At 34.0% G+C, this 18,971-nt stretch overlaps 1 protein-coding gene across 3 annotated transcripts in view; it reads right to left on the bottom strand.

Annotated features, from left to right (window-relative positions):
* Window positions 1-927: 927 nt before the first annotated feature.
* The window catches only part of Bckdhb (branched chain keto acid dehydrogenase E1 subunit beta), a 176,802-nt gene continuing 158,758 nt past the window's right edge, over window positions 928-18,971 (bottom strand). For all 3 annotated transcript variants that reach the window (XM_019208480.1, XM_033763348.1, XM_019208481.1), the window contains one exon: window positions 928-1,076. In XM_019208480.1, the coding sequence (XP_019064025.1) occupies window positions 936-1,076 (141 nt within the window). In that variant the 3' untranslated portion in view covers window positions 928-935. The remainder of the gene's footprint in view (window positions 1,077-18,971) is intronic.

Here is an 18,971-nt window from a genome sequence, read left to right as displayed (position 1 = left end):
ATAGAAACACCATTCTATCATATTCAGTAGAGATTTAAACACTATTCTATGTTTAAAAACAAATGTGTAATCCAAATTTAAAGCCAGCATCTAAATATTAGTTTACTAACAACAAGGCATGTGGCCACCATTATGACCCTGACTTTCCATGAGCGGTCCTTTAAGGCAGCAACACAGAGAGCAAAAAGAAGTTCTCTAACCTATCCTAAGTGTAATTTACTATAGACGGTAGTTGCTTCCATGTGCACTAAGTAGACACCAAAAATATAGCCTCTATACCTACATGTTGGAAATAATACGAGATATATGTGATCTCACAACCCTAACTTATAAGTTAGGGCTTATACCCATACCAACATGCTCAGAACATAAACAGAAAATGAGGGATTACGGAAATGGCAGGTGTGTGTGTGGGGGGGTTATATTCTTTTATCTGTATGAATCTAAAGACATCTCTGTCTGATTTTAGGTGAGCTAACTTTGTAGGCCATATTCAGAATTCAAGTAGCATAGCATTTTTCTAATTTTTAAAACATACAGGATATGTTATTATACAAAGCTTATTTTCTTTTGAAAAATCATAGTTTTTCAAACTGTATTATTATTTTTGGACAATTTAGATACCGGAATGTAAAGTACATTAACCCTACCCACTCACTTTGAAGTATTTTAAAATCAGGTCGTCAGTGAGAGCAATTTCTATATTGAAACTGAAAAACTAACTTAATTACTCATAATGGCATTAATTTTTGTTAGAATAACACTGCTGAGGGGTTGATAAGTATGAGTTAGAAAATCACCATGAAAAAATATCATTTATTATGTGATGTTTTAAAAACATTCACTTAACCAACCAGAAAAGGTTCTGATGACTATTGATCCATTATGGGTACACATTAGATTTCTCAAAATGTAGGGCATACCTACCTTTGTAGTTAATAGTTGATCATTTTTCGAAGGGCATCATAGCATTTCCATTTATCTGGGATGTAAAATGGCTCAAAAATGTGTGGAAATGGTGTGTCATAACCACATACTCTGGATATAGGAGCCTCTAGGTTCAAGAAGCATTCTTCCTGCAGAGATGAAACAGAGATGGCCAAATTTAAGACCATATTTCTATTTACAAAAAGAAGACATTTCAACCTAAGATAATTCACTTACTTAAAACACAATTGTATCTAATGACATTAAAAGTATTTAAATATATCTTAACATGAAAAAATGTTTCACCCAACATTATCTGAGATATGCTTTCATATAGAGGAATTAATTTTATGTTTATATACATCTCTATTGCATAGGGAATACCAAGATCCCACCAAACATATTTCCTACGAATGGAAATATAAGGCATGACAAAAACAGCAAAATGTCCACATTAGTTAAATCTGCAGCTTAAAGTTTGTGATATTTTCTCATTTCCTGTATTTTTCAAATTTTATAACACGAACTAACATGCATTACTCTCACAATAAATATCTAATTCCTCTACGCTCCACCCAGACTAAACTTCCACCACACACTCATCTGTGGCCTCACCCCTTGGGTGGCCAGGCTTTTACAGATACTCTCTGCTCACTGCTCTCTGCATCTACCACTTGGATATCACCTCCTCAGAGAAATCTGTGATGGTGACTTCCCAGGTGCACACCACACACGAGGGAGGTTTATGAGCTGAGCTCCACAACTAAGGTCTTTACAGGGTCCACCAAAGTGGCCAAGTTATGTGTCTCTCAGAGAGACCATGAGCTTCATGAGACCAGAGATGTAGTTGAAATATGTAAAACTAAAGCTCCAGTTCAACAGTGTAGGACATTGTTTTTAAGGAGAAAATGTTATACAAGTAAAAAAAAAAAAATAAATAAAAATTTTAAAAATAAAAATTTTAAAGGTCTAAACTAAAAAAGAAATATGATTATTTCTTGTCATAAAATAATATTAATTTTACCATTCAGAGGTATTATCTGAAATAACACCTTTTGATTTCATTCATATATTTATATATTATCTTATTTCACAAAGGTTTTGAGAATGACTCAGTGTTTTTTTACACGTTATACCATTTAAAATTTTTCATTTGCAAATATTATTTTTGCATGAAGAATTCTCGACACTTTAATGCTCAATCTGTACCTGCTGTGCAATTTTTTTTCCCACTGACAAGCATACCAGGGCAGAAAGGACATGCAAAAGTGTACATTTGCTCTAAGGAGAATGAACTGGCCGTTCACAGACCTTCCCTAGGCCCCATCAACTACTGAGGCTGTATGGGACACCAACAGATGCTCTATCTCCCAGCAGCAGGAATTCCCCATGAGCAACTTTGGAAGTTTAAATATAGATAGTTTAAAGGATCACCTAAGATATTCCACTACTAAGAAGGCGAAACAAGATGATATAGACTGCGTGGATTATTTCTTGATTGCAACAATGTAAAGCCTTAAAATTGTCAATTTAGAATTAACTCCATTTTATTCCTCTAGCTGACGCAGGATGTTTCTTTCCTTTCCTGAATACTGCACTCTTTCCATGGACACTGCAAAACAGAGTATCAAGGGCAAAATCTGTCACTAAATGCCTTCAATTTTATACCCATTATAAAATACTATTGATTCAAACCAGTAACTTGGAAAGCTGGCCTACCAGAAACTGCTTGGTCAGTGTTTGTAAAATCACTCCCTTTAATGTAACAGTTAACATCATCAAACTAAAAAAAATTTTTTTTCCAAACAGCAATGGTTATAACTCTTCAAGAATGTGTTCATCAGTCTTTCTAGGATGACATCTGTATGCTTGTATGGGCACAGAAAACATCTGTTGCCAGGTGACTCTTGACTGTAAATGGTGGCTATTCTTTGAGGCTGTGAATATTGAGGAGAGAAGAAAAGACTCGATTTTATACTTTGTATTATTTGACATTTTAAGAGACAATATAAATTCTGTAATCAAAAGACACTGCAAACAAAGGAAAAGAATAAAGTGAGGCATCTTTCCTGTGTGAATAAAATTTTCTATTTTAATGTTCCATAAATTTGTGATTTTATAGGTCAAGTAATGAAAAGAAACATGACCTGTAAAATATAAGTTTACAGAACATTATATTATGACCAATTGAAATAGAAATTCTAACTCTGCTAACCAAAGTATGAGCCTTAAATTATTTCTTCTATACACTTCAGTTAAAACTTCTTTTAAAGCAATTGGAAATAAGACGTTTGCATCAATCAAGCAGTTTTTGCTGTTACTTCTCACTGAATTTATTCAAACAGAGATGACTTAATTGTGAGTAGATGCTTCTTTGAACTACCATCAAAACAAAGCACCTTGTCCAGCCTGTTTTTTCATACAGAAGCAATACACACACACACTCTGAGAGAAATACTTGAATCCCATCAGCAGATATTTAGATCAGTGTACAAGATTAATGCTTCACAAAATACCTCTCTCTCTGTTATAACCATATGACATTGTAACTATAGCAACCATGTGCTCTGAATTTTCAAGACAATTCAGATTAATCATATTCATCTGCTCCACTGGTGGCCTAAGTACACTCGTATTTTTAAAATGATGATTTTTGATTCAGAAATAGTAAGCTGCACAAAATTAGGAATTAAGTAATGGCCTAACCCACAAGGCTGCTCCTGGAAGGACTTTATGTAGTGACTAGAACATGGGTTAGAGTGTCATGGTTTGGTCTTTCTCCTTTTCTAGAGAACTGTGTGTGGACTGGTTCAGTCCATGTGGAACAATGACAGAAGTGACCCTGAAGTTCCAAAAAGGCCATAGTGTAACACAAAACCAGGGATCACAGGAAAGAATCCAGGTAGGTATCAAGGGAAACTTCCCTCGTCTGGGGTTCAAAATTTTATCCAGGATCCAGTGAGAAGGCTGAAAGTGAACCTCAAAACAACCATCCAGTACAACTACATATCTCCTGTTGTGGTATAAACTTTCACATAAATAATCTGGTACTTAAAGTAAAATCGATATTCCTTCCAAAACACTCATGAAATTCTATGAACAGTATTTGTATTTGCTTTTCAATACATTTTTGTGCAATATAAGATTTTTTCTAAAATATGTGAGTCATAAGAATAGTGATCAGTATTTAGGGCGTGAGTTAAGTATAGTGCTTAAATGAGCTCTGTTTTATCTCATTCACATTTAATTTCACAGGTGAGGAAATATAAATGGAAGAAATTGTCAAAGGTTAAATAGTTATATATACAGCTAAGTACAAAATCTATGCTCCTACTTTCTCTTTAGTAAATTTTGAGGAATTACTCTTGAAACTAGCCATAATGGGATGGGGGGAGTGAATTAAGAAAAAAACAAGGCAGGCTGGTATCATCAAGGTCTTACAACACAGCCTTAAGAAGTAGAACAGGTGGGCCAGGGATTTAGCGCCTGCCTCAGAATCACAAGGTCCTGAGTTTAATCCCCAGTACCAGGAAAAAAAAGTGTAAGAGGTGAGGTGTTAAAAGTTTTTTCATATATTAGGCAGGTAGAGGCCACAACATGTAATGAAACTGAAAGGATTAAATTATGCAAGAAGGTAACACACAAAACAATAAACAGATGGTTGTGGGTACTGGCAATCTCCTGAGCTATACTAAATGATTTAAGAAAACAAGTCAAATTGGTTGTATGTTAGCCATCTGGTTTGCTATACATGTTATAACCAGAAAAGGAAGCAGTGTAAAATAATTCCAAATCATTACAATCATAGACACAGGCAAAATAAATTATCTTCATTTGCCTATTTTGTGGAATACAATAAAAATTTATGTTTTTGTATTCATTTTTCTTTTGAAAAACGAAACACCTTGTTGAAATCAGGGAGATGGAGATAAAGGTTTTTAGCAGATTAGATAAAGTTTGACAACAGTTTGATAAATAAAATATTATTGAAGTTTTTACAAATTAAGAAAATGGCATTTATTTGTTTTGATGAATGTAACTGCCGTGATTTGAGTGTGACCCCCAAAGTTCATATGTTGGAAACTCAGTTCCTAAGTTGATACATTTTGAAGAAGGGCCTTTGGCAGGTAATTAGAATTAGATGAGTCCAGAAGATGGGCAGTCATGGCTTTATAAAAGAAAGGGGCCTGAGCCAGCACATTTGTTGTCTCACTGTGTGATGCTTCCCACTCTGTCAGGATGTAGCAAGAATCCCTCATCAGATGCCAAAAGAACCAGGTTGGTGCCATGCTATTGGACTCTGCAGACACCAGAAACAGGAGTCAAATCGACTTCTATTCTGTATTAACTAACTAGTCTCAGGTACTTTGTTATAGCAACAGAAAATGGACTAGGACAGTGTATGTGTTATAATACATATGGAAGCACATATAAATTAGGGCTTTCATGGGATCCCTCAATATTTCTCAACATTTAACAGCATTTCCCCATTAAAATTTTAAGCCCATCAACCATTAATTCATCTGTCACAATGGCAGGAGTTACCTCACTGAAATCACTGTCTCAGGCATTCCACAGTGTGGTTTCTGTCACTGCCTGCAAATCTTTTTGTTGTTTTTATGGCAAGGCTGCATAATATAATTGATACCGCATGAAATCTGAAATTCTGTCTGAAGGGAATCTTTGTTCTACTATGACCTAACCTTTCCAAGCCTGTTTAAAACAGTAAAATAGAAATATCTGAAATTTCTGTATTACTAATATAGTGCTTTCCTATTATTTTGTAACACTGCCGTCATCTCGTCTATTTGCCACTTTAGATTATGTGGTAGCACATGAAAAATACCCGGTTTTATGCCTGACACATCAGAGTGCTCCATGATTGCTAGGTTTTTGTTTTTCTCCTAAGATTTTCCAAGTTAAAGGAATCCCTTCTTTATAGTAAACACAAGGTATTTTGAAATGGAAGACCAAATCTTCACTGAAGAAAGATCCAGGTATATAAAACGGTCAAAACTGAGCTATGGTATCACTCAAAAGCACAATGTCTGAACTGCTACAAATTACTGAACACATCGCAAGCCTTATAAGTGTAAAATAATGTCTTAAAAAAAAAACTATAAGTGCTACAATAAGGGAAAGTGAAGGTGGAGACTACCAAGTGAGAAGACAGAACCAGGCTGCACTCAGACCACAAAGCAAAACAGGGTCCACTGCTGCTCCCTTGTGGACTGGAATATGGCTAGATAGAGAAATCAAGAGTTCCAGAAATGGTTAAAACATGCCCTGCATATTTTCCAGGCATTGACAACTACAGAAAAGTGATGTGTCAGTAAGTTTACAAAAGATTATGTGTAAAAGAGTCAAAGAGATAAAAGAATGTAATCCAGGCACATGCATTTTGAAAAAAAAAAAAGTCCAGTCTAAATACCACACCATATCAATGGTATGTTTTCAAATCAATCATTTGCTTCTTGTTTGCCGTATAGTTCTAGGCAATTTAGATAATTCCAGACTCATATTTCTTTCTATGAATAATTCTGGAATAATTTTTACTCTGTTCTTCTAATGACAGAAAGTTGGAAACAGCTAACTTCACAAGACTATAAACAATTTTGAGTTGGAAAGCTTCAAGGAAAAGTTCAAAATGATATCAGAAAATTGGAGGTCTTTTCTATGTACGTTTAACTTTCTTCTAGTTGGTATGAAGCTGATAAAATTCCTTTTATTTTCCTAAAAAAATTACTACTTTTTAAGATTTAATGGAAAGTCAAAAAGGCAGTACACTGTAATGAGAAACACATCCATCACAAGTCAAAATGGGCATATGTCCCCAGTAGAATTAGCTGATGAATTAAAATTTTGTCTTTCTCCTTGGAAAAATTTCCCAACTTAACTTCAAATTAAAAAACCAGAAAACTGACTTTTAAATTATTTTACAAAGTTAAAGTTCCAGCTTATATAAAGTAAACATCACACCACTGTAGCAATTTAAACTGTGAGACTATATCTTACTTCAGAGGGATGAACTAGTTAAACTCTAAATGTAATGAACACTGAATAAGATACATAATCACAGAATTACCACTTGTTCTATAAGAGAAAATGTTAAGAAATAGTTTTAAGCCATTTGTGAATGTGCTTAGTTTTAATCACAAATCTCAGTATCATTTAGATTAGCTCATTATTAAATTAATAAAATAGATATTTTTCTTCTAAATGTAATTACATGTATAGGGGTCAGAATTAGCAGTGTGAAAGCTAAACTAAAAAAATACAAAGTTAATTAGTTTTTTAAATGATGGATGTATGATAGCTTTGCAGCCCATGAATTTAGAGACATATATCACTCCTATTTATGTTAGACATCACCTAGCTTCAAAATATTATCACAGTTATTTGTTTTAAATCTGCCATGAAAACTTGCTGTTAATCAAAACATGAGTTTTAGCAGATGAGAAAAAAATGATCCTGGTGTCTTGAATCACACTTTCTCAGCAAATGAGTCACAGGAACCTGCAAAGGCAGCATGCCAGCAACTCCAACTTAATTTTACTGCTGAATTAAATAAATACAATTTTACTAATACAAGATATTACCTTCATATTAGCTAATGCTTTAAACAGTATATAGCATCCTTTAAAAACATATGTATATTATGTATACGTACATTTATATTAGTATGTACCGATTTTCACATGAACGGATCTATAAAACTAATTCTTTAGAAGGTAGAATCTCTAACCCACCCCAAAAATGACAGGATGTGCCATTAAATGTGCAAGGTATGTGTATTTCATTTTTCTAATACTATGTTCCAGAGATGCACACACCAAATACTTGCTGACATAAGGTCTTTCACTTTTAAAACACAATTGAACCAATACAATTAATAAGACAGTGTATGAGTAATATATTATCCAGATTTGTATAAACCTAAAACAATCATTGCCAAGCCAAACTATTTCAGTAAAGCTTCTATGTATAAAATCATAATTTTGACTAAATTAAAATCTGAGAGATCTCTATTACTCAACTTTATGGAAACTTCTTCAATGTCTGCTGACTTGAAAAATTCCATTTCTTCCTCTTTAAAACAAATTACTGGTAATTTAGTATGATTTTTTCCCCTAAGATTTCTTTTAGCTAGTTAAAGAATGAAACTGAATGCTAAATTAGGATTTTTATTTAAATTCAGATTCCATTTTAAAAACTGAAGCTATTTTCTGAAGTTAGAAAGAAATGTATTTCTGATTTAAATGGGTTTCCCTGGATACAACCTAATTACCTAAAACAAAGTTGGAGAATGCTATTAAAATATGAATGGAAATGCTTCGTGGTTCAAATTCAATAAATAGTCAGATAAGAATGTAAACATGAATTAATATAACTGCCTAGGATTTTAAAATAAAAATTAGTATTAAACCAATACTTTTTATATTAGAGATTATATAACAGTTACATACTACAGATTGCTACTGTTCCTCAGAATTGTTTTGTAAATTCCCCTAGCTTAAAGTGAAAAATAAGTGAAATCATGAAAGAGATCGTATCCATCACTTATTACCTACCTCATCACTTAAAAAAAAAAAACTACATCGTGCTTATATAGCCCAGGGACTATACTGAAATATTTGAAAATATTTATTTGAAAAATTATCTCTTTAATTTTCATAAAAACTAAATTAGCAATCACAAGGCAAAAACTAGCACTTCTTCTAAAACCTGTAAAATTCTAGTTCTGCTTTCTAACTCTCCCTCGACATAACTGTGAGCTATAACTCAGGTCACCTCGTCCGTCTTCACTTCAAGAGCAATATAACTGTGACCACGGATAAGTTTCTATATTAAGTCTTCCTGCAATACATTGTTTGCTTGCTGTCTCTAAAGATGTTCTGAAGCTTTAGTAGTTCAAAAATACAGTTTAAATTCTTCTGAAATATACCATGTGTAGGTTTTGACATTTAAAATGTATGGGGATACAATGTTTTGCTAAAATACTTTACAGATTCAAGAAAGGGGAGAAAGGCAATGCTCTCAAATTTCCAGAGAAGCTGAAGCTTCTCAAATTTTATAGTTCAAATTCTTCCTATAGACGAAAGCGTCTACAGCAAAGAGGGCAGCGACATTTTCAAGTGAATCATAATGCTAAACATAAGCGACTCTGCGCTGGTCACTTCATGAACAAATCGCTCTCTCTAAGGTAGGATTTCTGGTGTGCTTGGCACCAGGAAATTTAAAATAATCCTGAAAAGCGACTTTTGATGATGCTACAAAGCATTAAATTTTCTGCTTGTTTTCCACAAAATTCTTTGTGTAGCATTCTACACCCAGTAAATGGTGTTCAGAAGGCAGAAATCAATCCTGGCTAAAGCAATCTGATAATTTCTTTGTCTCGTAACAGAGAAAACACATTGTTTTAGAATTTGGAGGATTAAAACGACATGAATAAGATTTCTATTTTCATCTGTCACTACTCCAAGTTTGTAAACTATTTTTAGGTTTCAATACTAATTATAAACTGAAACTACCAAAATACAGTGATTCTTCTCTAACTTGCACCATCTTTCTAAAAAGTTAGAAACCACATTATTTACAAAGATAGCTAAAATATTTGCTATTTTACAAATTATACTGTTTTGATAAAACATTAAAGTTGTTTGTAAACTGCTTTTTCCTTGTCTTTAAATGTGCTAAATTTCTATACTATATTTTATGTTTAAAAGAATGTCAATTTGGAAAACCTAAAAAGAAAAAAAGAAAGAACAGGGAAAAGAAGAAGATTGATTTTATTTGCACAGTGCCAGAAAAGACATCCCAATATTTTTAGTAAAATTAAAATATTTTAAAAAATTAATCCTGGCTGCAATAGCAAGACAACCTTTAAAGTGTGATTTTTTTTTTTTTAATGAATAAACCAGACCAAGTTATTTTTCAACAATTTAATTCTGGTCATTCTATTACTGCAATTTTATTAATAAAGCACAGCAGAAATTAATGTTAAATTTTATCAATAATTAGGGAGAGATTTGTCAAAAATGGACCCCATTTTTAATTAATTGAACTTTACTAGTAAATTTATCTTTGCATTCTTAAAGTTTAATAATTGAATGCATTAACAAAGTAAATGGGTTGTGGCAGGAACATCTGAAGGTAAGTAAAGCCTTTTATTATTTTTTGTACAGATGACTTTTGCTACCATAGGAAGTTAAACATATTCATTAAAACAGATCTAGCAAAAGTATTTGTTACTAGTATCTAATTAAAATAAAAGACAGGATGAAAAATGTATGCCCTCTCTATTGTGTGTGTGTATGTATATATATATATATATATATATAAAACTGTATTTCTGCCTCTAAAATTGGTTGCTGTTTCTTACAAGGAAGCTTTTCAGTTTGAATGTCTATGAATTTGCTTATCCATAGTCTCATATCAGAATTTCAAGAGTAAAGATATATTTCAGAACTAGAAACAAAATACACATGCCTCATTTTTCACTTTCATAAATTGGGTAAAAGATGTATTGATGAGCCCAGTCTTTGCACATATTCTCAAGTCTGCATTGCTTGCTCAGAACAGAAAAATTTCTAATAAATATAAAACCTTAGATCCACTAATAAATGGCGTGGTTAGTGACTAGGATCTGGGTCTGGGTACTTTATAGTGTAAATATGATACTGTATGAAATTTAAAATGTCCAAAGTCACTGTTAATTATAAATGTAGACGAGTTAATTTTGTAGTTCATATAAAATAGTGTTTTTCTATATTTTATTTAGGTGAACTACTGAATTTATTTAATATTTTTTTAAAATCTACTTATTTGGGGTTGAACTACATACACTGAATCAGGTCCCTCAATGAAGAATCAAAGGTTAAGACACATAGCACTAATTTTCCCACAGAGATTGCAGGAGTTTACATATTCATCATATACCAAAGATAATGTATGTCAGTACACCTGGATACATACAAACAATTCTGTGCATAATCAACACATCCTGGAAAATATCCAGAGAAGCAACAAGGATGACCATAGAAAAAGAAATGTACTGACTATATGCCCATGGGTTTAAACAAAAAGGAATTTGTACATGCTTACAGGGAAAAAAAAATCCAAATAGTAACCCAAGCTAACTAGTAACTAAAGAGACATTGTTGTTTAATAAATAACTGTATAACTATAAAGTCTCATTTAATCATTTCAAAAAGTGACAAGAAAATGAAGCTGGGGGGGACAGGGATTTAGCTCAGTGGTTCTGCCACCTGCCTTGCAAGCACAAGGACCTGAGTTTGATCCCTGGTACCAAAAGAAAAAAAACAAAAGAAAACGAACCTGGAAAAGGTGAATTAAAGTGACAAAATCACAGACATATACGCTGTTCCTCCATATTTGCACCACTGTGCCTGGTTTATCTCAGATGCACTGCATAAGACTTAAAACTTAAAAGTATTCCAAGAATCTTGCTTGAATTCAAGGTAAAATCTGGAGTTGGTGCTATTTCTACACCTGTGAAAGAGGAACTGATGGAATTAGGAGTTTGGTTATGTCAAACCCAATCAAGATTTTTATCAGAAGCTTAGCAAGCAGTTCACTGCCTTTTGAAGGGAAGAAGGGGAGGCAAGAGGAACATAGGGGCCTTTAATTAGAGTGAGAGTAGGCTAAGCTTGGATTTACAGGTTTGGGGCTTTTTAGATACGCACTGGAAAGATGTACATATGAGAAGGGTATGCATTAAGGGAACTTGTTTCTAGTTAATTCCCAGCAGCTTGAATAAGTGAAAGTCAGGAGCTATTTGAGTTTTAAAGTTCATCTTGAATCCTCAGAGAAAATGGGACGTTCAGTAAAGGGGGGCTGGGTGACATTTTACCAGTATAAGTTTAAAAAAAATCATTGCAGTGCTTCATTATGTGATTAATCAATTTGCTTCCTTTCATTTATTTTTATCAATAATACAATCTAGATGAATTCACATAACTAAGTAATTTAAAGGTGACAGCTTTTTGATAAATTAAAAAATATTTTAAATAAACATACAAGTATTTTCCTAGCCTTAAAAGTTGGAATACGAAATTTGATCCTTTTCTCAGCACATATTTCATAGCTATTCTCCACGAACTCATTTTGTAGAATTCTAAAACTACAGAACAAAATTTCTAGAGTATTTACACAAATGTCTTTTTAGAATAAAATAAGAGAGCAAGTCATTGCCGTTAAATATTTTAAATTAAAAGTTAAATACAAATGCAGCAATGGAACCTATCTCAGACCTCACTGGTGCACTCCAGTTACTTACAGGTTCTTGGAACAGCCCTCACTGCTGCCGTTGGGGTAGTTACAAAGAGCTGTTGGCTCTCATTAGAGGTGGAAAGCTAGTTGCACACACCTAAATGCCATCAAGTGGACATGCTATATGTAAATGGATCAATTCCTGTGAATGGAAGCAAATATGTCCCAAGTGCCCAGGACAAGTATTTTATTCATCCCTGGGAAAGTATCGCTTTTAAAGGGTCATTTAAATTTGTAATATATCAGGGTTAACGATGCAGTGGAATGTCATCGTTTTCAATTCCAAGTCCCCCAAATGAGCATGCTTACATTTGACATAACGAATTACCAACCCACGAGGATTTTCCTTAGTTTTCCCCAAATGCTAACTATGTAGCAAATCTAATTAAGTTCATATGAGTCACTTCAGGGGTAGGTACTTCAGTTACTTCAGAACTGCCAAAGGGATCTGAAGTGTCTATTCTCCCTCCAAAACAATCATGCTGCACGCCAAACTGATAACCATTAAACACAGCTGCAGAGCCAATGTGCGGTCTTGAACTGGTAAACAGTGTTCACACATCAATCTGTGCTCTGAGCAATGTCAGATTCAGAACTACTGACTGCAAGTTTACATTATTGTTATATATGTATTCAATATATGAGTACTAAGTCACTGGTTTCACCCGGCACAGCTGGAGAAGATTTCTATACACCATAAGAGTTTCCTTCAACTAAGGACATATACAGAAGTCGAAAACCTCAAATAGTGATAAAGAGATTGGAGCAAGATCTTGTTGGATTGGTTTGTATTCAAGCTATGCAGTTCACATGAATAAGAATAAAGGTTATTTCGTGTCTTTGAGAGCATATTTATGAAATAATTAACACGTAATATATTTAATATCATTCCTGAAGAAAATTTTCTCACATATGGTCATTATTATAAATGTTTTTCTTTTAATTATAGAATGCAAGAGTACAAGACAAATCTATGGAAGATCTAAGTTGCAGAAATTAAACTTTTTAGAAAATTTCTCAGTAACTCAATTTCCACAGAAGGAAGTCCTTTTCAGAGGGGCTCTCTAAACTGGGTGGGTTGCCAGATGCTTAAGGCCATGACCACATTTCCTCCAGAGACTGTCACATCACTATGGCAACTACCTTTTTCCTATCAATACACAAGAGCTATAAACACTAGCATTCTGAAAAACCACTTCTTGTCTGCAGTGATAACAATATGACCTAGTTTCAAGACTGAAATATACCTCTCTTTTGTGCATAACAAATAATATCTTTGTTGTCCAAATTATCGCACTACAATTCTGCTTCGCAAATAAATGAAGAAATAGTGAAACTAGACACTGTACTTCAGTTTCAACATCAGGCAGAGTTTGTGACATAAGTAATCTATGATATTACAGCTGAAGTGGGTTATGTATGTAGGTCCCGCAGAAGAAAAATGAATCTTTAAAGAACAAATGGCTTATCAGAAACACAACTGGCAATAGAAGAACAACACATGCTGCTACACAGTTCTTGGAGTTTCTTAAAAGAAACACATAATTTAGTAGTTATTTTTCTTATCTGTAGTTATTTCCAGATTCTTACTTTGCAGGGTAATAAATAAATTGATATTTCCTAAATAGATTAACCACTTCCAAATTAAATATATCTCATTTTTTCCTTTCTGTCTTTATTGGCTCAAGTATCAGCAGCTAAAACTAAGCAGTGTCTCATTTTTAGTGTGAGAAACAGCATCACCATGTATCAGATACATGGATTTACAAAGCCCATTGCATTAGGACACAATGCATAACCTGGAGTACTCATCAGTAAATATTTGCTGAATGCATGAATGAATGTATAAATTAAACAATTTCAGTTTGGAGCCATATTCTGTTTCATTATGTGATATTCATGAGCTTAGTCACTAATGAAGCAAAAGAAAAAAAAATCAGCAAGACAAGGTTTTTTACTCCTTAGCAATTCCTAGACACCTTCTTACACATCCACCAGATGCCAGACTATTGTTACTAGAATAATGTCCCTCCTTGAGTTACAAGGTTTTCCTGGCCCTCCAAAGCTTACTCTTTATTTCTCCTTATTTCTCCAAAAGCCCATTTATAGACATGTCTACCCTCATTCCAAAGCTTAAAAAAAAGAAACAAAAACAAAACACTGCCTTCACACAGCCTCTCTTCTCCAATGCTCTCATTTTCCTATATCCTGCTATGCTCACATGCTCTACTTTTCAAACCGGACTCAAATGACCTTTTCTAGGAAACTTTTAGGAACCTGGCATTGTTGAGTTTTTTGTTGTTGCTTAAATGCATTAAATTTGCCAGTCATTAATTATCAAGAATGAATGCCCACTATGTCAATGCCCTCACAGTTTTATGTTATCCTTGGGGAAATATGTCCGTGGAGTGTTAGAAAGCACACAGACATAGGTCTGTGACAGAGAACGGGGAGCACTGAGCTGCAGAGCGTGATTCAGGACAGGGCTTTCTATGGAGAGGTCTTATGAGGAGGGAGGGGAATCAGCTCCGTAAAGAACCCTGGAGGAACATTCGTGCCAAGACACACAAGTTCGAAGGCACAGAGACAGAAAAGACCTGATGAGATCCAGGGGAGGAGTGAGGGGCCTGTGAGACTGTGGTGTGGGGAGGCTGGGAGGGTGTTTGGAAGGAGGAAACGCGGAGTGGGCAGGGAGGGAGAAGGGGATGGCTACATAGCAAGGTGACCGACAGACCAGCCCTAGCAGTAACACAGTGACAGGTGGTTTTGATATTTTTACACATTGACATTTTACAGAGTCTATATGAGTAGCTATGGAGCTTTACAAGATTCTCAGGATTCATGTATAGGAAATCCAGAAATATCATTAGAGATGAATAATGGAGTTGCTGATAATTTGGGACACAATACAGCAATAAGTGTAGTAAGTCAAATTACACAAAGGAAAGGTTTTTGTAATTTGTGGAAAAGTACTTCAGCAAAAAAAATCAAATGAACAAAAGAAAGTAAAATTGAAGGATAAACACTAAAATGCTCTTTTCTGAGAAAGTTAAGAAAATACAAATAGGGGATTTTAAAATTGAAAGCACCTTGCTACAATTCAGTTCTTGGCTAAATGGAATCCTTTCCTGGCTAGAATCCAAGTATCTTTTCTCTCCTAGTAATCTATATATTTATGGCCATATCCAGTACCTTAAGGATAATATTAATTTCCCCTTTTCCCTTACTACTGGTCTTCTTTCCCTCTCATCTTCTCAGTGCTGTTTTTTTTTTTTAAATACCAATTACATATTGCAAAGAAAAAGACAAGAAATTGAGTAACCTAGCAACATGTACAAAGATCACATTTCATAAATGCTATCTAGTGTAACTTTGGCAAGGAGGAGGCATCTGCTGGGGATAGAAGCAGATTTTCATATGCTTTAAGGGCAATAAAGGAAACCCATTCTTTCTTGCTTTCAGTCACCAAGGATAATTACAATACAGCAAATTCTGAGCAAGGACCTAACAACTGTGATACCTAGAAACCTGAGGTGATTGTGAGCTTGTCTAAAAATAAAGGCAAAATGTAACTAGAAAGTTATTGTACAAAGGTCAGAAGAGTATATGTGTTTTTGCTTAACATTTACTTTTAATTCTGATTTATCAGATTGGCATTGAGAATTCTATTTTCTTTCTAAATATATTTTAATTTCTTAGAAAATGTAAGTAAACTACAATCAGCTATTTTTATGTTGTGAAAAAAGAATGACAAAACATCTGAACTTCTTTGGATCTGCACTAGGAAGAAGACTGATTTTTCCAAATCTATTATCAAGTAGAAAGGTGACAAGAACCAGGGTTCTCTCCGATCAACTCTGTTTTTTACACTGCTAGCACACAGTGATCAGCCTGATGATAAGGAAATCAAATTCCCTTTAACTGAAGTTATCATAGCAAACAAACCCCAGGACACAGGAGGCATATATATGGTAAACAAAGGTTTACCTGAAAAATTCCAGTATTCACATATTTTTACATCTCTCAGGCTGGGACAATCACAAATATTTGAGTCTTTAGCCCTTGAAAACTAATGAGAAGTCAACATAATTTGCACAAAAAGAACAGCAGGCCTAAATTCTTAACAAAGCTCACACTCAAAAGATTGTCAGATATCCGTTTTAATACTAAATTGGAAAAAATGAAAATAAAATATGGATGGCCACAGAGCTAAAACTTCACAGAAATAAGGTCATGACATAAAAGCTGGTCATATTGGTGAAAATAATCTTATCACCATAAACAAAACGCGTGGGGAAAAGATAACCCCAAAGAAAAATATCAGAATCTTGTGAATGCAGAGATCATAAAGAAACACTATTTCTTTCATAAGAAAAATTCAGTAGTTTTGACAAAATCTTCTATAAAGAAAATACAAAAGATTAATTTCCAGAGGTTAGTATATGCTACCGAAGCAAGCACAATTTCCAGTTTAAAATGTAGAATTAAAAATAAAGCAGGATCCATCTCTTTATAGGAAGTTTAAATCTCTAGGAAATGGTAAAATATTGCAGATTTAGTTTAAATAAAACAAGCAGGACAGACTAGACCAGAGGCAGACACAGTGCTGGCAAAGTGCAAATCTAAGAACATTCTACAGTACAAAATATGTAAACAACTTGCAAAACTGAACGGTCAGAAATGAAAGACTCCAATTAGAAAAAAATGGAAAAAGACAGAGACAGACATTCCAGCAAAAAGGAGATAGCAAACAAGCACACAAGATGTTCAATACCATTACTTGTTGGAGAAACAATAGTGTGATAGCACTGCTGCTTGCATACCCATTAGAACAGAACAGCAAACAGTGGGACTGTAAAATGCTGGTGAAAGTACAGAGAAACTCAGACTTACATGCATCAGTCATGAGAATATGCAGTGGTGACACCATGCAAGCAAATATATGGCAGTTTCTTATAAAACTGAAGCATTCACTTCCCATATGACCCAGCAGACCCAGCAAGCAAAATCTGGGGATTTATTCCACTAAAATAAAAACTTCCTTCCATACTAAAACATACTCACAAATGTTCACAAGAGTTTTTGTTGTTTTTTGCTTTTTGTAAAAGCAAAAACTGAAAACAACTCAAATGACCGTTAATGGGTGAATGGTTAAAAAACCTATGGTGTATTCATACTATTAAAAATTAATTGGCCAAAAAAAAGAAAGGCACCATTGATCACATAACCTGAAAGAAGTTCAAGAAGATTATGCTTAGCAAAAAAAAGCCAGTCTCTAAAAAGTAACATACTCTTATGATTTCACTTGTATAAATATTCTTGAACTTATAAAACTATAAAGATGGGAGAAAAGATTAGTGATTGCCACGCAGATTAGAGAATGGGCAAGTGGAGTACAAATATAAAAGGTTAGAGAGAGGGTTCCTGGAGATGGGCCAGTTCTGTATCTTCCCTGTGGTGGTAGCTACTTAAGTCTGTGCATGGGATTACACTGCATAAGGTGACACATGCACAGAGTGAAATTCTTTAGTGAACACAAGCGTACCAATATTAGATGTCAGTTTCCAAGTTGTGATATTGTCCCGCATAAGATATCACTATGGAGGGAAGTTGGGAGAAAGACACACGCAGGCCTGTACCATTTTAGAAATTTCAAGTATCTACAATTATTTCAAAAGATTGTAAAGATTTTAAAAACTATATAGATGCAAGTCAAAAAAGAGTACCTTGCTGATTTTCAACTTTACATAACAAAGCTCAAATAAATGAAGTAGAAAGGTGGGAAACAGATTCAATCATTACCCAAGTCTCTCATGCATTTTGCCAGTAAACACTGGGGTGACTGGTTACTTAGTTCTCCAAGTCTCTGTGTTCCTCGTTTGTAGAAACAGTAGGCCCACCCTACAGGCTTCTAAAACTGGATATATTCATTTATGACATATTTGGTATACAGTGAGCATTGACAAAATATGTTTACTTATTTTTTTCTTAACTTACCCTACACTACAATAAAACAGGACAGACAGACAGATGTATGAACAGGAAATTACAAATCTACTACTAAGGTCCAAAACACCAGATTTAAGGGATGTTCCAGCCCTAATGCCCACAGAGGGAATCCCAAAAAATGCAGGACTTTTCACCAGTCAAGCAGTAACATTTTTTGCTGCAGCAAAATTACAGTAGTATTTTAAAAAAATAGCCTTTTATTTTAGGATAGTTTTAAATTTACAGAAAAATCATCATAATAGTTCACAGTTCCCATTAACTCTACAGCGAGTTCCAACTACTATTAATATTTTAAATTAGTACAGTACACTTGTCATAATTAATGAATTGATATTGATGCTTTATTATTGAGTAAATTTCAATCATTACTCAGATTTCCTCAGGTTTTTTTTTTCCCTGTCTTTTTTTTTTTCCACCCAGGATTCCATCTAGAATCTACATCAGACACATTCAGTACATTTGTTTCCTGAGACATCCTTGGTCATAACAGTTTCTCAAGACTTTGTTTTTGATAATACTGACAGTTTTGAGGAATATTGGTGACTCATTCTGTAATGTCCCTCAATGTCTGATGCTTCTTTCTGTGTGACTGGACTGGTATTTGGAGCTTGTGCTGAAATATTTTTAACCTGAAACTCTGATTTTAAACTAAACAGAAGTAACTGAAATCTGACAATGTAAACTTCCAGAAAAATAACAAGTGGCTTTGTGCCATTATTATGAGTGCCTTCTTTGGGATATTA

The sequence above is a fragment of the Fukomys damarensis genome, unplaced genomic scaffold (genome assembly GCF_012274545.1).
Source record: "Fukomys damarensis isolate Sample0158 unplaced genomic scaffold, DMR_v1.0_HiC HiC_scaffold_14, whole genome shotgun sequence".
Lineage (NCBI taxonomy): Eukaryota > Metazoa > Chordata > Mammalia > Rodentia > Bathyergidae > Fukomys > Fukomys damarensis.
The sequence above is the reverse complement of the archived record's forward strand: the minus strand, read 5'-3'. Positions and strand labels throughout refer to the sequence as shown.